At 43.2% G+C, this 15737-nt stretch overlaps 1 protein-coding gene across 9 annotated transcripts; it reads right to left on the bottom strand.

Moving 5' to 3' along the window:
- Positions 1-354: 354 nt before the first annotated feature.
- znf76 (zinc finger protein 76) lies at positions 355-14382 on the bottom strand. Of its 9 annotated transcripts, none has more exons than XM_088640318.1 (14): positions 14314-14382; positions 12561-12640; positions 11896-11979; positions 9716-9793; positions 8982-9175; positions 8620-8706; positions 8149-8265; positions 7258-7459; positions 6619-6798; positions 5489-5719; positions 4921-5108; positions 4051-4212; positions 3263-3376; positions 355-2721 (listed from the first exon to the last, which is right to left on the bottom strand). In XM_088640318.1, exons 2-14 carry the CDS (start codon positions 12631-12633, stop codon positions 2617-2619), a joined length of 1815 nt encoding a protein of 604 aa, XP_088496444.1. In that variant the 5' UTR covers positions 12634-12640; positions 14314-14382; the 3' UTR covers positions 355-2616. The 9 variants fall into 9 exon arrangements, with proteins under 9 accessions (XP_088496444.1, XP_088496447.1, XP_088496443.1 ...); XM_088640321.1 differs by lacking the exon at positions 14314-14382 and adding an exon at positions 14241-14295; XM_088640317.1 differs by lacking the exon at positions 14314-14382 and adding an exon at positions 13909-14286.
- Positions 14383-15737: the final 1355 nt, after the last annotated feature.

Here is a 15737-nt window from a genome sequence, read left to right as displayed (position 1 = left end):
GGTTGGATCCCCTGGACAGGAGATTCAGCCCATCTAGACTGTATGGTAAAACATTTGGACATCTGTCCATCGCAGGGCACACACATTTCCACATTTGACTGACTCTAACCTAACCAGCATGTGTTTTAAGTACTACTACTACACTAAATCCTCTACAAACCCTGGGAAAACATGCAAACTCCAATCAGAAGGTGCCCAAGTATTGAATCAAACCCAGGACTCAAGAGCTGTGAGACATCAGCAATAAACAGCCGCCGTTCCACCCTTTCCCTTATACAAAATCCCTACAGTGAACAGCCTGGCACTCCTGATAATAACATTCCAGGGGTTAACACACAGGACACACTCCAAAAATTATTAACCAAATTCCTTTTATTGATGGAAAATAACAATGAAAAAGAGAAACTGATGTCATCACACATAAGAAGGGCCCAGTCTCATAAAGGGCCTCATAAACTGAGCTTTTGCTCCACCGCAAAAGTGACAAGAACATTACAATTTTAGATTCAGTGCAGCTGGGAAGATCTGTATTGCATTTACTTACGATTTAACCTCAGAAGTTATAGTCCAGTTGTCTGAACTTTGCACTGGAGCAAAATACAAAACGCCTTGCAAGGCAACAATGTAGTGCCAGAACAGGCCTGGAACAAAATAAAAGATACGCAATGGTAAAACAAAGCAGCTCTGTCCTTTTCCTGAGCTCTTATTCTGTACCCAGAAGGTGTAGACAAACCTATATAATATAACTGTGATAAGAGAGGCGCATGTGTTAATGTTCAACTTGTTTGGTTTTGGGGAGGACCCCCACCCCATATAATAAAAATGCATTGGTGGTCATTCTAGGGATGGTGGAGGGGTTTTAGTGTGAAAAACACCAGGAAATAATGGTGTAAAGACCCTTCGTTATACCATAGCAAGGCAGCCACTGAGCTTTCATTAAGTACGCCAATTATTCAATTATTTAAGGACTGCCAAGATCTCAAAAGCATCACAGAAATGCAAGGAATTATCACTATCTGTAAAACACTGACATTATAAAAAGGAAAAGATTAAAGAAAAACTATACACCTTCCATGCTCTCAGATTCTACTTGAGACAGAATTTGAAAACAATGCATCCAAAATATTTTTCTTTAGTATTTAGTATTTTGAGAATCTGAAGGGAGATTGACAAATACTGAAGCTTGTACACTGTGAAGATCAGGTTGCCAAATTTAATAAAAGTTTGAAAGATCATGCCTAGCAAAACTCCTGGCTCCTCTCTGAAAACCCAGATCGCAATACGTGCAGTATTATAGTTGGTCACACTCTTTCTCTCAAGTAACATTTTTACTCTGCCAGCGCAGATAAAGGTACGGTGAATGCAGTGAAACCACCAGATCACTCTGTGACACACATTTCCAGGAACAGCTTAATGTCACACCTCCACCAATATTGATTGCATTTGGCCCAAGCTAAATGACGATCTGAACATTGGAGTAAAAGAATAGGAAAATGTGAAATGACACATTAAATGGAAACTAAAACATTCTTGTCATTCCAGCCTAAGCAGAAAACTGCAGTCTTGCTTCTAACCCAACTTTAAAGGGACAAGGAAGACAAAAGAAATGGAAATCCTTGTCGAGGCACAAGATCTCCACAAAAAGCTGCTGCCATAGGCTCAGCTCTTTCATGTTTGTTGGAGATGAGTCACCCTAGTGACGTTACAACACTTGAAGGGGAATGTCTCAACTGTATTAATTTCCCACATTCCACACCTAAACATTAATCTCAGATCCAGCAGCCAAAGATAAGAGATATTAACGATAACAACATTCTACTCTAAATTAAAACATCTTGCAGCACACACAACGATGAGAAGTAGCCAGGTGAAAGGTTATGTTCATAACAGTTTGTGGACCAGTAGGTAGCACTCTTCTCTTTGTATGAAAACGTCCAAGTGTAGAGACCAGGGACACCGGGGCGTAGGGGTACAACCTACTGATGAGCTGTTAAACTGAGGCCTTGACTACTTCTGGTCACTTTATAATTGCAGTGAAGCAATTAGCTTCTTATAACTTCTCAATTGCTTCTCCAAGCCTCCCCTGTTGCCTATGCCTATAAGTAACCCTGCCATTAACCTGGTAAGTCTATAAAATATGTATAAAACAAGTTTAATTCTTAAACCAAGTCTTCTAAAATTTATTAGGTTAGTAGACTTAAAAAAATAAGACAGTCAATTCTCTTGTTTGATAAGGTGATGTTTGAAGTCAGACATAAAACTATTATACCAGACCTTTTCTGACACTTACAGTTCTGAGTTTTTATTATTTACTTTTAATACAGGGAAAAATGTCCACAGTTTTCTCCTGCTTTCTGTATTGCTCAACTGGAGATTGTCAAGGGCTGTTTCGTTTTCCGGATGAACAGCACATGACCCTTCCGCCACCCTCTCAAACCTCCACATTTGAGCCATGAATTCCTGCCAAGATGAAGTTGTGTGTTAAAGCTGGCAAGAGACAATGGGGAGTTGGCTCCTGTTCCCGTCTCTGCACTTTGGTCGGGCTGGGGCTGGCCTGTTCAGTCTCTGAGCTGCTCCCCGCTGCGGGGCAACTGTGCGGTGCGCCGTCTCTGCTCCTCAGCAGCCCCCCTGCGCTGTCACCTCGTCCTGAACCACGCTCCCCTGCTGAATCGCAGCTGTAGCCAAGCTGATGGCTTCCTCCAGGGTCTGCTGCTCCTCCAGCTGGGCAGACACACAAGACAACGTCATGGATTAATTGGAAAGTCAGGGGAAGGCTTAAAGAGAGTTTTGCGTTTTTCCCAATGCTCACGAAACAAAAGTTAAAAAGGCTTAGCTCCAGAATGGCTCCACCTTTATACTGGAGGTGCATGCCGACCACAGGTTGCCCTGACATCACCAGTTTAGCTCTGACCTGTGTCATTAACTGGACTGTGACCAGGATTCCCCAAGCAGAGTGGCACGAGTGGCTGATCACTGCCAGGGCTGGGGGAGTTGGAGTCTGTAAAGATTATCCCTCAGCTCGAACACCATGCCACCGCAGTAAAAGGCCACTGGCCTTTTCCATTTGGGAGGGTTCAACACAGATACAATAAGTTCGTAGATTTCTATATACAATTTTGGAATCAACAGTAAAATAAAGAGGACATTTTGCATGGAGACAAATAAATAATCAACATTAACTTCGATTCACATAAAGAAAAGAGTGAGGGATGCGCTGTTTGTGTAAGCAGGGTTTGATACTGCCTTGCTGAATTTGACTGACCTGCACAGCAATCTGCGTGCCATTTGCTGTGGCCAACAGCGCCACCTGCTGGTAATGAGGGGCAGACAGCTCAGAGGTTCCAGTTAACATGCCATCTGATGTTACTATTGCAACCTGAAAGAGTGAGGTGAGGGGGAAAAAGTTTAAATGTAAATAAAGTGACATCTTCTGGATTTCAAATAACTCAAATCACCTTCTAGAACAATCAATATAGTTTTCTATTCATCAATTTTTTAACCACTTCATCCAATCGAGGGTGGTAGGGGAGTAGGAGCCAATCCCGGCAAGCATACAATTTTCTGAAACTACTAAAGACATTTAAAACTTTTAAATGAATGCTGTTAAATGCCAAATGCTTAACTGGTTGCTTGCAGGATATTTTCTTCCAGGTATCACAGCAGTTTGGTCAATAATGAAACGTGGTCATTGGTTGAAAGGGTATCACTGTTTCTGTTTCAGTGCAATCTTCTCTTGTGCTAGTACTGATAATGTCACTGGTCTTAGACTTCCTGAATCAATACATTCTGGGTGCACACGGAACAAGTAGCAGCAGGTATTATTATAAACCTTTAACCATCTTAGGATGCAGTGATCTTACTGTGTCATTAGATATTCAGGAAAATACCTACTTGACAACAAACATCTTAACTAAGATTTCTACACAGTTAAAAAGAAAAAGAGCAAAACTGTGACAAAGCCAGTTCCTTCTTTTACTCTGTTATGATTTGTTGTTTTATAAAGCTTTACCACATATAGCTGCTGGTCATTGGACAATAGAATTCACATACCGGCTGTGCTTCTGTGCCATCTGCCGAAACCATGGTTACAGTGTGAGGCCCTGAACCTGTGATGTCACCATCATGCGTTGGGACTGTGATGGTGGTGCCGTCCTGTGTTACCATGGTGATGGCTGTGCCCAGGGCCTGCAGCTCTTCATGGGAGAGGCTAACCTGTATATCAAGTCAAAGCAGAGGTCAAGGCCTACACGTTTCCCAATGGGGACAACAAGCATTAGCAACACAGATAACATGACAGACAGACATGGTACGGAGAGCACAGAATCATTTTTAATTATTTGAAAGCACCTTAAGTCTGGTAATGAACGCAGCAAATTAGAGCCTATTCTGGACACACAAACCAGGTGGGACTACTTCCTTAACAGGACCTCGGTCCATCACAGTGCCATACACATGACAATTTACAGAAACCAATTAACCTAGCCGGTTTGTCTTTGGAAAATGGGTGAAAAGCACATCACTTGGAGGAAAATGGGGACAGGGGACAATATGTCAGCTGCCCCAGGCTAGAATCGAACGCAGGACCCAAGAACACTGAGTCTTAGTGTTTTAATTCTAAAATACTCTGATATTTATCAGTTTCCTGATACTTTAAGACCTTCTGGATATTTCCATCTTCTAGAGAGAAACTTCACTTTGGAATTACACAAGAACTAGGATGTATAGGTTCAGCGTGTTTAGACATTGTTTTTTTGGAAAACCTTTTGAATTGTAAGTTTAAAAAACATTAATAAAAACTTGAGGACTGCAGTTTATTTGCACAACGATGCAACTTGTTAACCAAAGGCTTCTATCGCCCAATTTGGATCATCGGTACTAAAAGAACTCCAAATCCTCCATCTGTCTTCCCAACACTCCTACCTGTTGAGTCCCGTCTGGAGTGATGAGAGCAACCTGAGACCCAATGACATCATGTGCAACCATGGTAACCTGAGAGGAGACAGTTCTGCCACCATCCTCTGCCTCTCCCTCTTCGTCCCCTTCGTCCCCCTCCAGAAAGGCAACTCTTGGCTGTTTGCTTGGAGGCTCCAAGACTTCTCCCTCTGCGTCTGTGGAGCCCAGAAAAACAGACAAACAGGATCAGAATGAGCTGGAAAGACACACTCAACCAGCCCCACCAGAACTGAACCCAGAGTCCCAGAGCTGTGAGGCAGCAATGCTAACCACTGCAGCATCGTGTTGTCCATCCCATGTGACATGCAAAAAGTTCACTTTGAAATGGCAATGGTAGTATGAAATGTAAAAACGTGTTCTTGCTTATCACTTCCTGTTGAAAATTGGAGCATATCGTAGACTGAATAGATGTTACTATTACAGTTACCTAACTGACTAATTGCTATACACTTAATCATATTTTTTTCTATATCATGCATGCGCATTAAAACAAGCTTGTGAAAGCTCAGCTCTGTCTGTGACAGTAATACTCCACCTGTGCCATGCTGCTCAAAGAGGGCCTGCTCACTCTCCTCCGTGGCGTCGAAGTCTCCATGCGTGGTGCGCTTGTGCATGGCCAGTGTGGAGGTCTGCCGGTAGGTCTTGCCACAGTGGTTGCAAGAGTAGGGCTTGCAGTGCGTGTGGACCACATGGTGCTTATACAGGCTGGAGTACTCTGTGAACCGCTTCCCACAGCCTGGTACTGTGCACACATAGGGCTTCTCGCCTGGAAGCACAGACAGGGGACAGATATCTTTAGAGTTGCAGGTGGGTTTTGTTTCTTAGGTTGTGTCACTGGGGTGTAGCATCTGTTCAGCCTCCAGCACTCTTGCTGCCTGTAGTGTTGCGGAGTTACTGCAGTGCATTCAAAGCACTGAGAAAGGTTTACCATGGTTATTTATGTAGCTAATGTTCTAAGACAAGAAACCTACAGAAGAAAATCAGAAATAGAACAGGAAGCCAGGTACACAAAATGAGTACCCTCTGTCACTTTAGAAATCTTATTTTCTTTAGAACGCTGAAAAGTACTTCTTTCTACTGCTGCTTCTTAAAAAATGAGATTTTTGCTGATATTCTCATATAACTAACAGAAGAACAGAAACATAACGTTCCAGCTGTGGAGCCTTCTTGGTGTTCTTCTTCACACCTGAAGAAGGCTCCACAGCTGAAACGTTGCGTTTCTTTTTCTTCTCTTTTCAGCATGGAATAAACCTTTACTTGTTCCTTGGCAGCCTACGCATGCTGACGCAGCTTTTTACTTTAACTAACAGAAGTGCTTTCGAAATGCCGTCCACTGTCCATTTTCTGCACTTTAGTTTTATAATCCTCCTAAAGAGCATTCTGTTGAGCGACAGTTTTTAACCGTAGAGGGACAGCCTCATGGACACCAACAGCTGCCACGCTGCCGATGGAGGATGGAGGCCTGGACGGGGGACAACCAGCGTGACTTTCAACAACAATTATGCCAACGCAGTTGCAGCACGGTTATGCCACAACGGTGCCAGTTCACTGCTTCGTGTTGATAAATGTACTGCAAGTCAGGGTACTTGTCAGGTGTCCCTTCAGCACACACTCTAATACAGGGCTCTGTATTAGACCAGCTGTGTCCCGTGACCCTGCACGCACCTGTATGGATCCTCATGTGGTTCTTGTAGTTCGTGGCACTGGCGAAGCCTCTCCCGCAGCCTGGCTCGGAGCACATGTAGGGGCGCTCCCCGGTGTGGGTGCGGATGTGCACCTTGCGGATGTTGGACGTGGTGAAGGAGCGCCCGCAGCCCTCGAACGGGCACTTGAACGGCCGCTCGCCTGGGAAGGGCGAAAGAACACACAAGCCATTACAATGGCGCAGGGCCCTGCCCTCCCTTCACAGAGGACGGCTGTGCCCTTCTTCACCATACCTGCAGAGCCGACACACCTACATCAACGCGAGTCCAGCCCCCAGGCCCCCGTGGCTGGTTTGTTCTTCCAGGTATGCGGAAAAATTTTTGTGGGGATCTTTTCCTCTTAAAAATGAAGTCTTGGACAAACAATTTCTTCCCAGATGGAAGAAAACAACTGATAAAAACAGCATACAGTTTACGTGGATTCAGCTTTCCACTTATTTGAAAATGATGACCAACACCATCCTCCTAAAAACAATGTTGCACTGTGCCTTCTGTAGCTGTGGGAAGCCAGTGGGCATGCCAAACTGGCTGAAGAGCAGTGCAGGTAGGATCTGTCTCTGGGGAAGTTCCAGCAGAGTTTCCCTGCAGAGGACTGGAGTACCTGTGTGTGTGCGAATGTGTTTCTGGAGGTCCCCGGATGTCTTGAAGGCCTTGGAACACATGTCCTCAGGACATTTATAGGGCTTCTCTCCTGTGTGCGTCCGGACATGGCTCTTCAGCCCGTAGCCTGTGGCAAAGGCCTTCCCACATGACTGGACATCACATCGGTAGGGCCGATCTCCAGTGTGAGCTCTTTCATGAACCTAATAACAATAATAATCGGAATAATCATCATCATTAGCAGCAGCAGCAGAGGCACTGTGAAATCCAATTAAACATTTGCAATACGTAAGCATTTGGTAAAAAAGTAAAATTATTTACCAAACCGCAAACCTAGTATTCTAGTTTCTAGGTTACATATTTTTTAGACAGACAACCAATTTTAAACTTCTCTCAAAGATAATCAGGCCTTACTTCAGCCAGTAGCACCCAGGTAATGTTCATCACTTAAGTGATTCATGGTTACAAGTTTTGCTGTTCTTGTTATTAAAATTATTTTATGATTTTATCATTCTCCATCATCATCATCATTCTCCATTTATGCAGAGTCCAACTGTTCATTTTGGCAATTTTAACTCGGATATTAAACTGAACCTGGGGTTTAATGAAATCAGATGACCTGATCTCAGTATTTTGTAGATACTATTCAATCAACAAAACAACCTGTTCAGTACTTAAAACAAAAAAACATTATGTGCCCAATGAGCTACTAATGTAAAACACAGACTCACATGTTCACTGTGTGTCATCATATAGATGTTTTTAAAATGTTACAGTATGTCACAAACCAAACAATCATATTACTTCACAGTGAACGTTGTAAAGAATGCGCCAGTTCTGGACAACCTTCACGGCCACTTTAGACACAGGGAAACTGTAAAATGCGCAGGACCTTCAGGTGGTGTGCAGTAGTGTACAGCCGCCCACAGCCCTCGTAGTCACAGCGGAAACACTTCTCCCCACTCTGCTGAGCCTTCCCCAAGCTCCGCGGCTCCCCCTCCAACAGCACCTGGAGGCAACAACGGAGCTCCTGTCACGGCCGGACACTGCGGTCTGCACTCCCAGTGGCCAGGGAGACAAGAGCCTAATCCGTCACGCTGGCCAGGGCAGGACAGTCGTTGAAGTGCGATGCTGCATTTTTTATTACCTTGAGCCGACTAACTGATTTTAATACCGTTTGTAGAATAAGAATATTGTCCCTTTAAAATGCAAAATGCACATTTGAGGATGGAGGTCATGGTCAGAGAGCAGCTCTAGGGTGGGTGCGAGCAGAACTCAGTCAGAGCGACAGGGTGGACAGACCAGGGATTGGGACAGCAAGCAACAGAGAGGCCCAGTGCACTCCCAGCCCTCTCTACTGTACCTGGACTGTGGCATGCTCCTCAACGGAGTCCATCTCCTGCAGCCCATTGGTGCTGCTCATGGTCTCGTCCACATCTGACTCGCACATCTGCACAGGAAAGAAAAAAACCAGGGGAGCGTTAATCTTCAATCCCACCTCTGTAGTCGAGGACTGGATTACTGCAGTTATTAATCTCACATCCTATCAAGTAAACGTCTCTGCACAGCACCTCAGTGTATTCTCAAGACCTGAAAGAGCAGGCACTGAAAAGTAACATTACGTGGCGACTGGGTTGTAAAGGTGCAGGAAAAAACAACTGTGCAGGGGCGCCAAACCACTCAAGAGAGTAGAGCAGCCCAGCTCGGCTCCCTTTGCCCTCTGACCTTGGCAGCATACTGCTCCAGAGAAGCGATGGAAGGGTCTACTGCTGCTTCCTCAGCTGTCATCTCCTCCAGATCGCCCTCTGCCTGCACAGCCAGAATGGTGCTGCCTGCCTGGATGGCCACGGGGTGGTGGATGTAGGCCGTGCTGCCATCCTCCAGCTGTACAGCCTCCACTGCGCTGGGGTCGTAGCCATCTAGGGAGGAGGGAAGACAGCAGGTGTCACACTTCCCTACATTAATATGGGGAACTAGTGTAACCCCTTGAGCTTCATGTGCGTCACCAAGGAACATAATTTATGCAACCTATGCTAAACAGTGCATCTAACTGTTTGGAAATTAAAAAGCAAACTGTTTTATTATGCACAGTTTTGATTCATGCAGGTCCTCTTCATTCACAAAATACCTTTAATGTTCTAGAGCAGTTCTAAACTTCAGAGATGCTGCATCTTCTGGTTTTTAATCAAACTTGGTTCTTAATCATTGGATCTTTTTGGCACTCCATCTTAGGTCTTAAAAATAACATATATTATTTCTTGCTGTATGCTTGAGAAAAGTACTTTACCCAGATTGCTCCAGCTGATTCAGCTGGTCTTAAAATCTGTATAAAACGAACAGCTGATAGTAACCTCAGATGTGCTCTATTAAAAGCTTCAACCAAAATAACACCAAATTACATGGTGCTGACAGATGGCTCCACAGACTTATAGAGAGTTAAATTTAAACCTCAGACCTACCTTTGGGGGTGTGGTGAATGTAGGCTGTGTTTCCATCTTCCAGCTGGATCACCTGGCCATCTTCAAAAGACATGGTCTCTGAAAGGGGATAGAAACCCGTCAAGACACATTACTCAGGGAGTCGTATGACAAGCGGGGAAAAACTGGAGTAGAAGGTTTTTGCTAAGGGCTCTGGTCTTAGCGTCACAGCCTCCACTGTGGGATGAATCTCTCCTCCAATGCGCACTAAACCTCCTTCTGTGACGTGTTAAAAGACGAACGACACAAAGCCAGGCACAGGTAAGAGGAGTCTGCCCACACTTAATCATGATCCTCCCTGATGAAGCTACAGTTGCAGAATCACAGCCATCAACCAAGAAGAAAAAAACAACTGGTGATTTTAGGCAGGTATATGTAAAATAAAAAGGAATAAATAAAAAGGCCTTTTGGAATGGCAGCATCTGAAATCAGCAGAGCAGCTCTGATCAGTCTGAGACTATATCGTACATTGTAATAACATGCTTGGGATTATAGAGAACACTCTCTTTTTCTAGTCTAAGAGACTTGTACAATGGAAACATACAATACCATGTCATGAACAAACCCCTTTCCTTTTACACTACAGAAACATTCATCCATCTGTTAACACAGATTAACGCTTACTCTTATGAGGGCCACAGTTGCCTGTAACCTATCCCAGAAACATACATACAGTCCATCGCAGGGTACACACAGGGTACACACAAAGACAATTACACGGACAATTACACCATTTAACCTACACAGCATCTTTGCAACGTTTAGTCCCCAACTGAACCACAGACCGAGAGCGCAGAGGCAGCCACAGTAAATACCATATAGAAACTAAACTTCAGAAATAAAACATTCTCTTACACCGCTGCCTGTGCCAGTATGAGCCTGGCTCATACAAAATGTGCAAGGGACACACAAACAGGGCTCAGATGAGACACAGAGCTCATTTTCTTCTTTATCAAACAGCTGGGGTCTTCTGCTATGGTGAAGAAATAACTTGATGATTAAGGCACGGGTTATTCTGACATGGGTGAGCTGGCGTTAAACAGCAGGTAGTTATGACATGTAGAGCTGAGCGCAGGTCCACTCCCCGAGGTTGTGCAACACGCAACCAATTTTAGGTTCACCAAGCAGCCTGGCTGATTGCAATCTGCAAAAAGCCGCAGGACTTCCTGACCACAGACATCTACCGAGAGGCATGGCTCAGCCCACTGTGCATGCGCCTTGCAGAACATCACGCTACACCAAGGCAACACAGACACTCACCAAGTGTGAAGCTAACTGAACACATTGTGAGAGAATCTGAGAGCAACTCTTTGAGTAACAACTGCACATCTCTTCATTTTTCAACACAAGCGAGCTTGCACATTCCTCTTCAACAGAGGGGGGTGTCTTACATGAAAAGATCATTTTGGCATTAAAGCAAAACCCATTCTAGAAATCTCAGATTGAAAACACCTTATTTTTCAAAGCTGGTAGGTGCTTTTACTAAGGGTAATGGCGGACCAACATCATAGTTAAAGCAAAAAAAAGTAAAATAAGGACATCATATAATAGATTTCAAAACAAAAAGGTATAATCACAGTTTATTTTGAAGGTAAGATATACATTAATTGTAGGTCATCTTCATTCTTCTTTAAAAAAAATAAATAGTGTTACTCATTACTGAATCTTTTACCACTTTCTGAAAATTACGCTCCAGTGGAGTGTGTTCTGGTGATAGCTTGACTTAACTGAGCCGACTTAACTGAACCTTTAAAATCTTAATTTTCTCTGACCAAGAGGGCACCCGATACAAATATTCAACATCCTCAAATGGTAATGACAACCTAGTGTCGTTCTTCCGATTTAACACTGAAACACTGCAATATGGAAATGCCTCTAAAAGCTGGCACAGGAGGGCGTTTTTACCCAAAGGGTTGTGGGAGTGTGGAACAAACTGCCCAGCCACGTGGTTGAAGCCAATACTCTGGTTTCTTTCAAGTTACAGATATTTGAGATCCTCAGATCAATGGAGCTGCTGTCAAACAGCTTAGATGGGCTGAATGACCTCAACTTGTTTGTAACTTTTCTTGTGTTAATAAATCCTGCAGAGAAATACTGTGCATTTGTCGCTCTGTAGGAGCAGGAAAACAGACTCATGCACAGGTGGCTCTGTGCAGTCTCACCTTTCTGCTGCACGGTGACCTGCTGGATGTACGCAGTGGTCCCATCTTCCAGCTGGATGGTGTCTCCTTCTATCAGCTTCCCGTCTGGAGGAAAAACACAGAAGGAAAACTGAAGACTCTTGAGACACTGAAGCCTGAGCTCAACTTCATCTTTTTCAGCATGTATATTACTATGTGAAGGATGTTATCAGGCAATCTCATAGGCCCTAAATGTAGCTAATTAACTGCATTAAAAAATAACCTCTGGGAAAAACAGACCAAATGAGGCATTTCACTTTCACAAGGCTACCACTCAATCCCAAGAGTGATTCTATGCAAACCTAGTACGTTTGACTTGTTAAACACTACATGCACGCACAGAGAAAAGCTACAGGCAGGCACAGAAAACAAAAAAGCATAATTGCATTTTTACCCTCCTCTAAAAACCAATTCTCACACTTTGAAATAACAGGTATATAATAATGTCAAACAGGTAGCTGCATAAGATGCAAAGGAACAGGTAAAGAAAAAAAGAGAACAATTCGGCTGTGGAACCTTTTTCAGCATTCCGCAAGATGTTTCCTTTTAGCACAGAATAAACCTTTAGCTGTTCCTATGTATGTATAAATGCTGATCATCTCTATTGTGAGTGTCTTGTGAATTCCTCCCAGTCCCCAGTGGTTTACCTTTGATGGCTTGGTGAATGTAAGCAGTGGAGCCATCACTGAGCGTCACAGCCTGTAGTCCTAGACTCTCCATCCTTCACCTGTGGACCAGCAACAGAACTGCTTTTCATTCAGGCTTCACGCCAGAAATCTTGCAAAGCTAAAAATACTCCCCCTAAGGCACTAAATTTCAATTAAAATATTTTTGTCAACGAATGCTGTCATCCCTCTCAGCAGGGCAGACTTTTAAAGAGCTTAACATCACTAAAAAGCAGGCAGGGGAAAATGTATCACAATAACAACAGGGCTGTTATTTTAAACTTCCGAGCTCCTTTAGGGGAATCGTTGCTCACTTTATTAAGAAAACTGCACCTAGATGTAAGGAGCTATACTGTACACAGGGTCATGTGCAACTATTTAATATATGCCAGGGTTAGTATTTTGAGCAGAGTAACTAAAGTGTAAATCTCAACATTCTTTGCTGAAGAGAAGCGGGTTCTCAGTTTCTGGAAAAATACTCATGGTATAGTATCATATGTATTTTGCCATCAAAATTTGATATGGCATTTTACCAAAACCCTGTGTAATACTAACTACTAAAAGCAGAAGATTGACCCCTCCCCCTCCTCCAATAATATCAACACTAGTAACAGAATACAGCCTGGGTCGTAACCACATTTTAAATGTAGAAGACTGTATTCCATATGGTTACATGTGCTACACTTCTTAAGATTGATAGTTAAAAAAAGCTGTTTTCGCAGTGTCTCTAACAATGTTTTAAACGTAATAAGCACTCTCCCTTGCATTTAATCTTGAATGCAACCCGCGTGACAGACTTATCTGAAATGTCCAAACATTTCATGTAACTTTGAGCACGTTTAAGGTGATTGACTACAGTTTCTTGATCGTAGCGAAGAACAAACAGAGCTACACTGCGCTCTGGAAAAGGGGGTTTACTAGCTGCAGTTTGCAGGATGTGTTGTGATTTGGAAACGGGCGGGAGACGATTGAGAGCTGTACTATACCGGGACTTGTCGTGCACGTGCCTGACAATTTGTACTTCTGAGTTTGGAGGCAAAACATACTTAACCAATATAACAAAACATCAATTTTATCTTTTTATACTCAAGTTAAATCACAATCTAAAAAAATCAATTCAAATGATTCAAACAAGCGACTTCACTTAAGATAAACGTTACTGAATTAAATTAACTGAATTTACAAATTAAAATAATTTATTCCGGATTTCCCGTGCTGTCTTCAGTAAAAACGCACCACGGAAATGTGAAAAAGCTACCCCCCATTCGTATATTAACATGTCTTTTACGACAGATATTTGTTTACATTATTTCCTGGGGAGACGGGGTACCTAGTATAAATTATTTCCTTCAGACAACAATGTTGACAAATGTATTTCTCTGTGCCGATATGTGGAGAAGAAAATATTTTATCTTCCTCTTTAAACCTTTTGATACCTCTGCCTGCCACTCCGGCCCGGCGAAGCAGAGGCGAGAGACACAAACAGGCCGGAGCTACCATACTGCATTTGTTTAAAGGCGAAACTCCCACCCGTCTGCGCAACCCCCTTCTCCGCTCTCGCGGCCGTAATGCCGCTCTAAGAGCCCGGGTGTTAACCGTTTTTCGGATCTGCTTAAAGGCCGAACAACCCCAACACCCTGCTGCCTCTCTGAGAAACCCTACCAACTCTCCCCCATTTTCCTATCCCATCTCTCCCTCCGCTCGTAGTAGCTGCAGCGCAAACTGGGATACTCACCTCCAGCAGCCCGCCATGCACCAGGAGCGAGGGCCCGGGAACCTGCATAAGTACCGCCTAATGTTTCAGGGAGAAATGGTAGCGTATGGTGCTATTCAGGTTCCTGGGGAGAGCCTCGCTCCGTTCTGTTCTATAGCGCGCCTCTAGCGCCGGAACATGAATATATATATATGAATGTACTTCAACATAATCTAGTGTTTTCCTTTATGCTTGTTCCGGGTGGACTACCCTGAATATAAATATATAGAGACGAATTTCAAGCGAGTTCGGTAGTTAGCAGTTCGTGTCTTTTTTGTACCCCGACAATGGAGCATTACAGATAGTAAACCCAGAATGACCTGGAAAAAGCCTTTACATACATTTTATGTCAAATACACAAACTAAACTTCATTAGTGTTAATAATGATTTTCGCTCTCGTTGTTTACAGCATATGAAATGTAAATAATTGGTCTATTGGTCTATATAACTAAAATACAAACATTTCTTCTTGTGGCTAACATTCCGATTTAGTGTCTGTTAAGTGTATTTCCAGGATTTAGGAGGTGGTCTTGATGAGGTGTTTTCAAATTTTTTCACTCTTGTAAACTGCTGTTATCTAGGATTGCCACCTTTGAAATTCTAAACAATGGCTGCCTTAGAATAGAGGAGGGTCCTTGGGGCTTGCCCTTTGAACACATGTATATCAGAGATGTTACAAGTGATAGGCCATTCAACCCACCTGGCCTGTTTGGTAGGGATTGGCTCATTCAAGGATCTCATCCAGCTATTTTTTTAAGTAAACCAGAGTATCTACTTGAACGACATGGCTGGGTATCCTGTTCTGTACTCTCACAACTCATTGGGTTCAAGAAGTGGCTCCTGTTCTCAGTTTTAAATGAGCTTCCACTGGAGCAGCCTGGGGCTCGAGGCTATCCAGTTTCTTTGGTGAAAAAAACTCAAGTTTCGAATGAGCAATGGCTTTGTCCATTGTTTCACTACACTGGTCATCCAGCAAAGTGTAAAGAAAAATGAGACCACTCTTAGGTGTGAAGCAGTATAAAAGCCAGCCCATTCGTTCCTCTTATCAGACAAAGAGAGGTGTTTTTAACAGAAGTAAAGGCCTACAAGAGTTTTTTTTTAAATAAATGTAAAGTTTTTAATGGTCATACTTTATGCATCATCATTGCATTTTATAAAGCCCTTGTCATTTCTGTTACATCAAGTATTTAAATTACACTGGGTAAGCAGCAATTGGCAAATGAACGTAAGGTTTTAGAAGCAGGTAATTGAACAATTTGGCCGTTTCTGTGGGTTTTCACAAAACTCATAGTAGAGCTTGTGAGGTATGATCACCATTATCAGCTGCAGCTAGCACGTCTTTGTTCTTAATGCATAAAAGGGCATTATAAGACCTCAAAATACTTGTCAAGTTATAAAACCCATA

Source organism: Lepisosteus platostomus, chromosome 7, assembly GCF_059453375.1.
Source record: "Lepisosteus platostomus isolate fLepPlt1 chromosome 7, fLepPlt1.hap1, whole genome shotgun sequence".
Lineage (NCBI taxonomy): Eukaryota > Metazoa > Chordata > Actinopteri > Semionotiformes > Lepisosteidae > Lepisosteus > Lepisosteus platostomus.
The sequence above is the reverse complement of the archived record's forward strand: the minus strand, read 5'-3'. Positions and strand labels throughout refer to the sequence as shown.

Bases quoted from the DNA above. Each gene is read 5' to 3' on its own strand.
- znf76 (XM_088640318.1), bottom strand. From the start codon at position 12,633: ATGGAGAGTCTAGGACTACAGGCTGTGACGCTCAGTGATGGCTCCACT. The intron at 9,794-11,895 runs GTGAGACTGCAC...ATCCCCTTTCAG, and splicing joins GGTCACCGTGCAGCAGAAAG to AGACCATGTCTTTTGAAGAT. The intron at 8,707-8,981 runs GTCAGAGGGCAA...TTTCCTGTGCAG, and splicing joins TGGAGCAGTATGCTGCCAAG to ATGTGCGAGTCAGATGTGGA.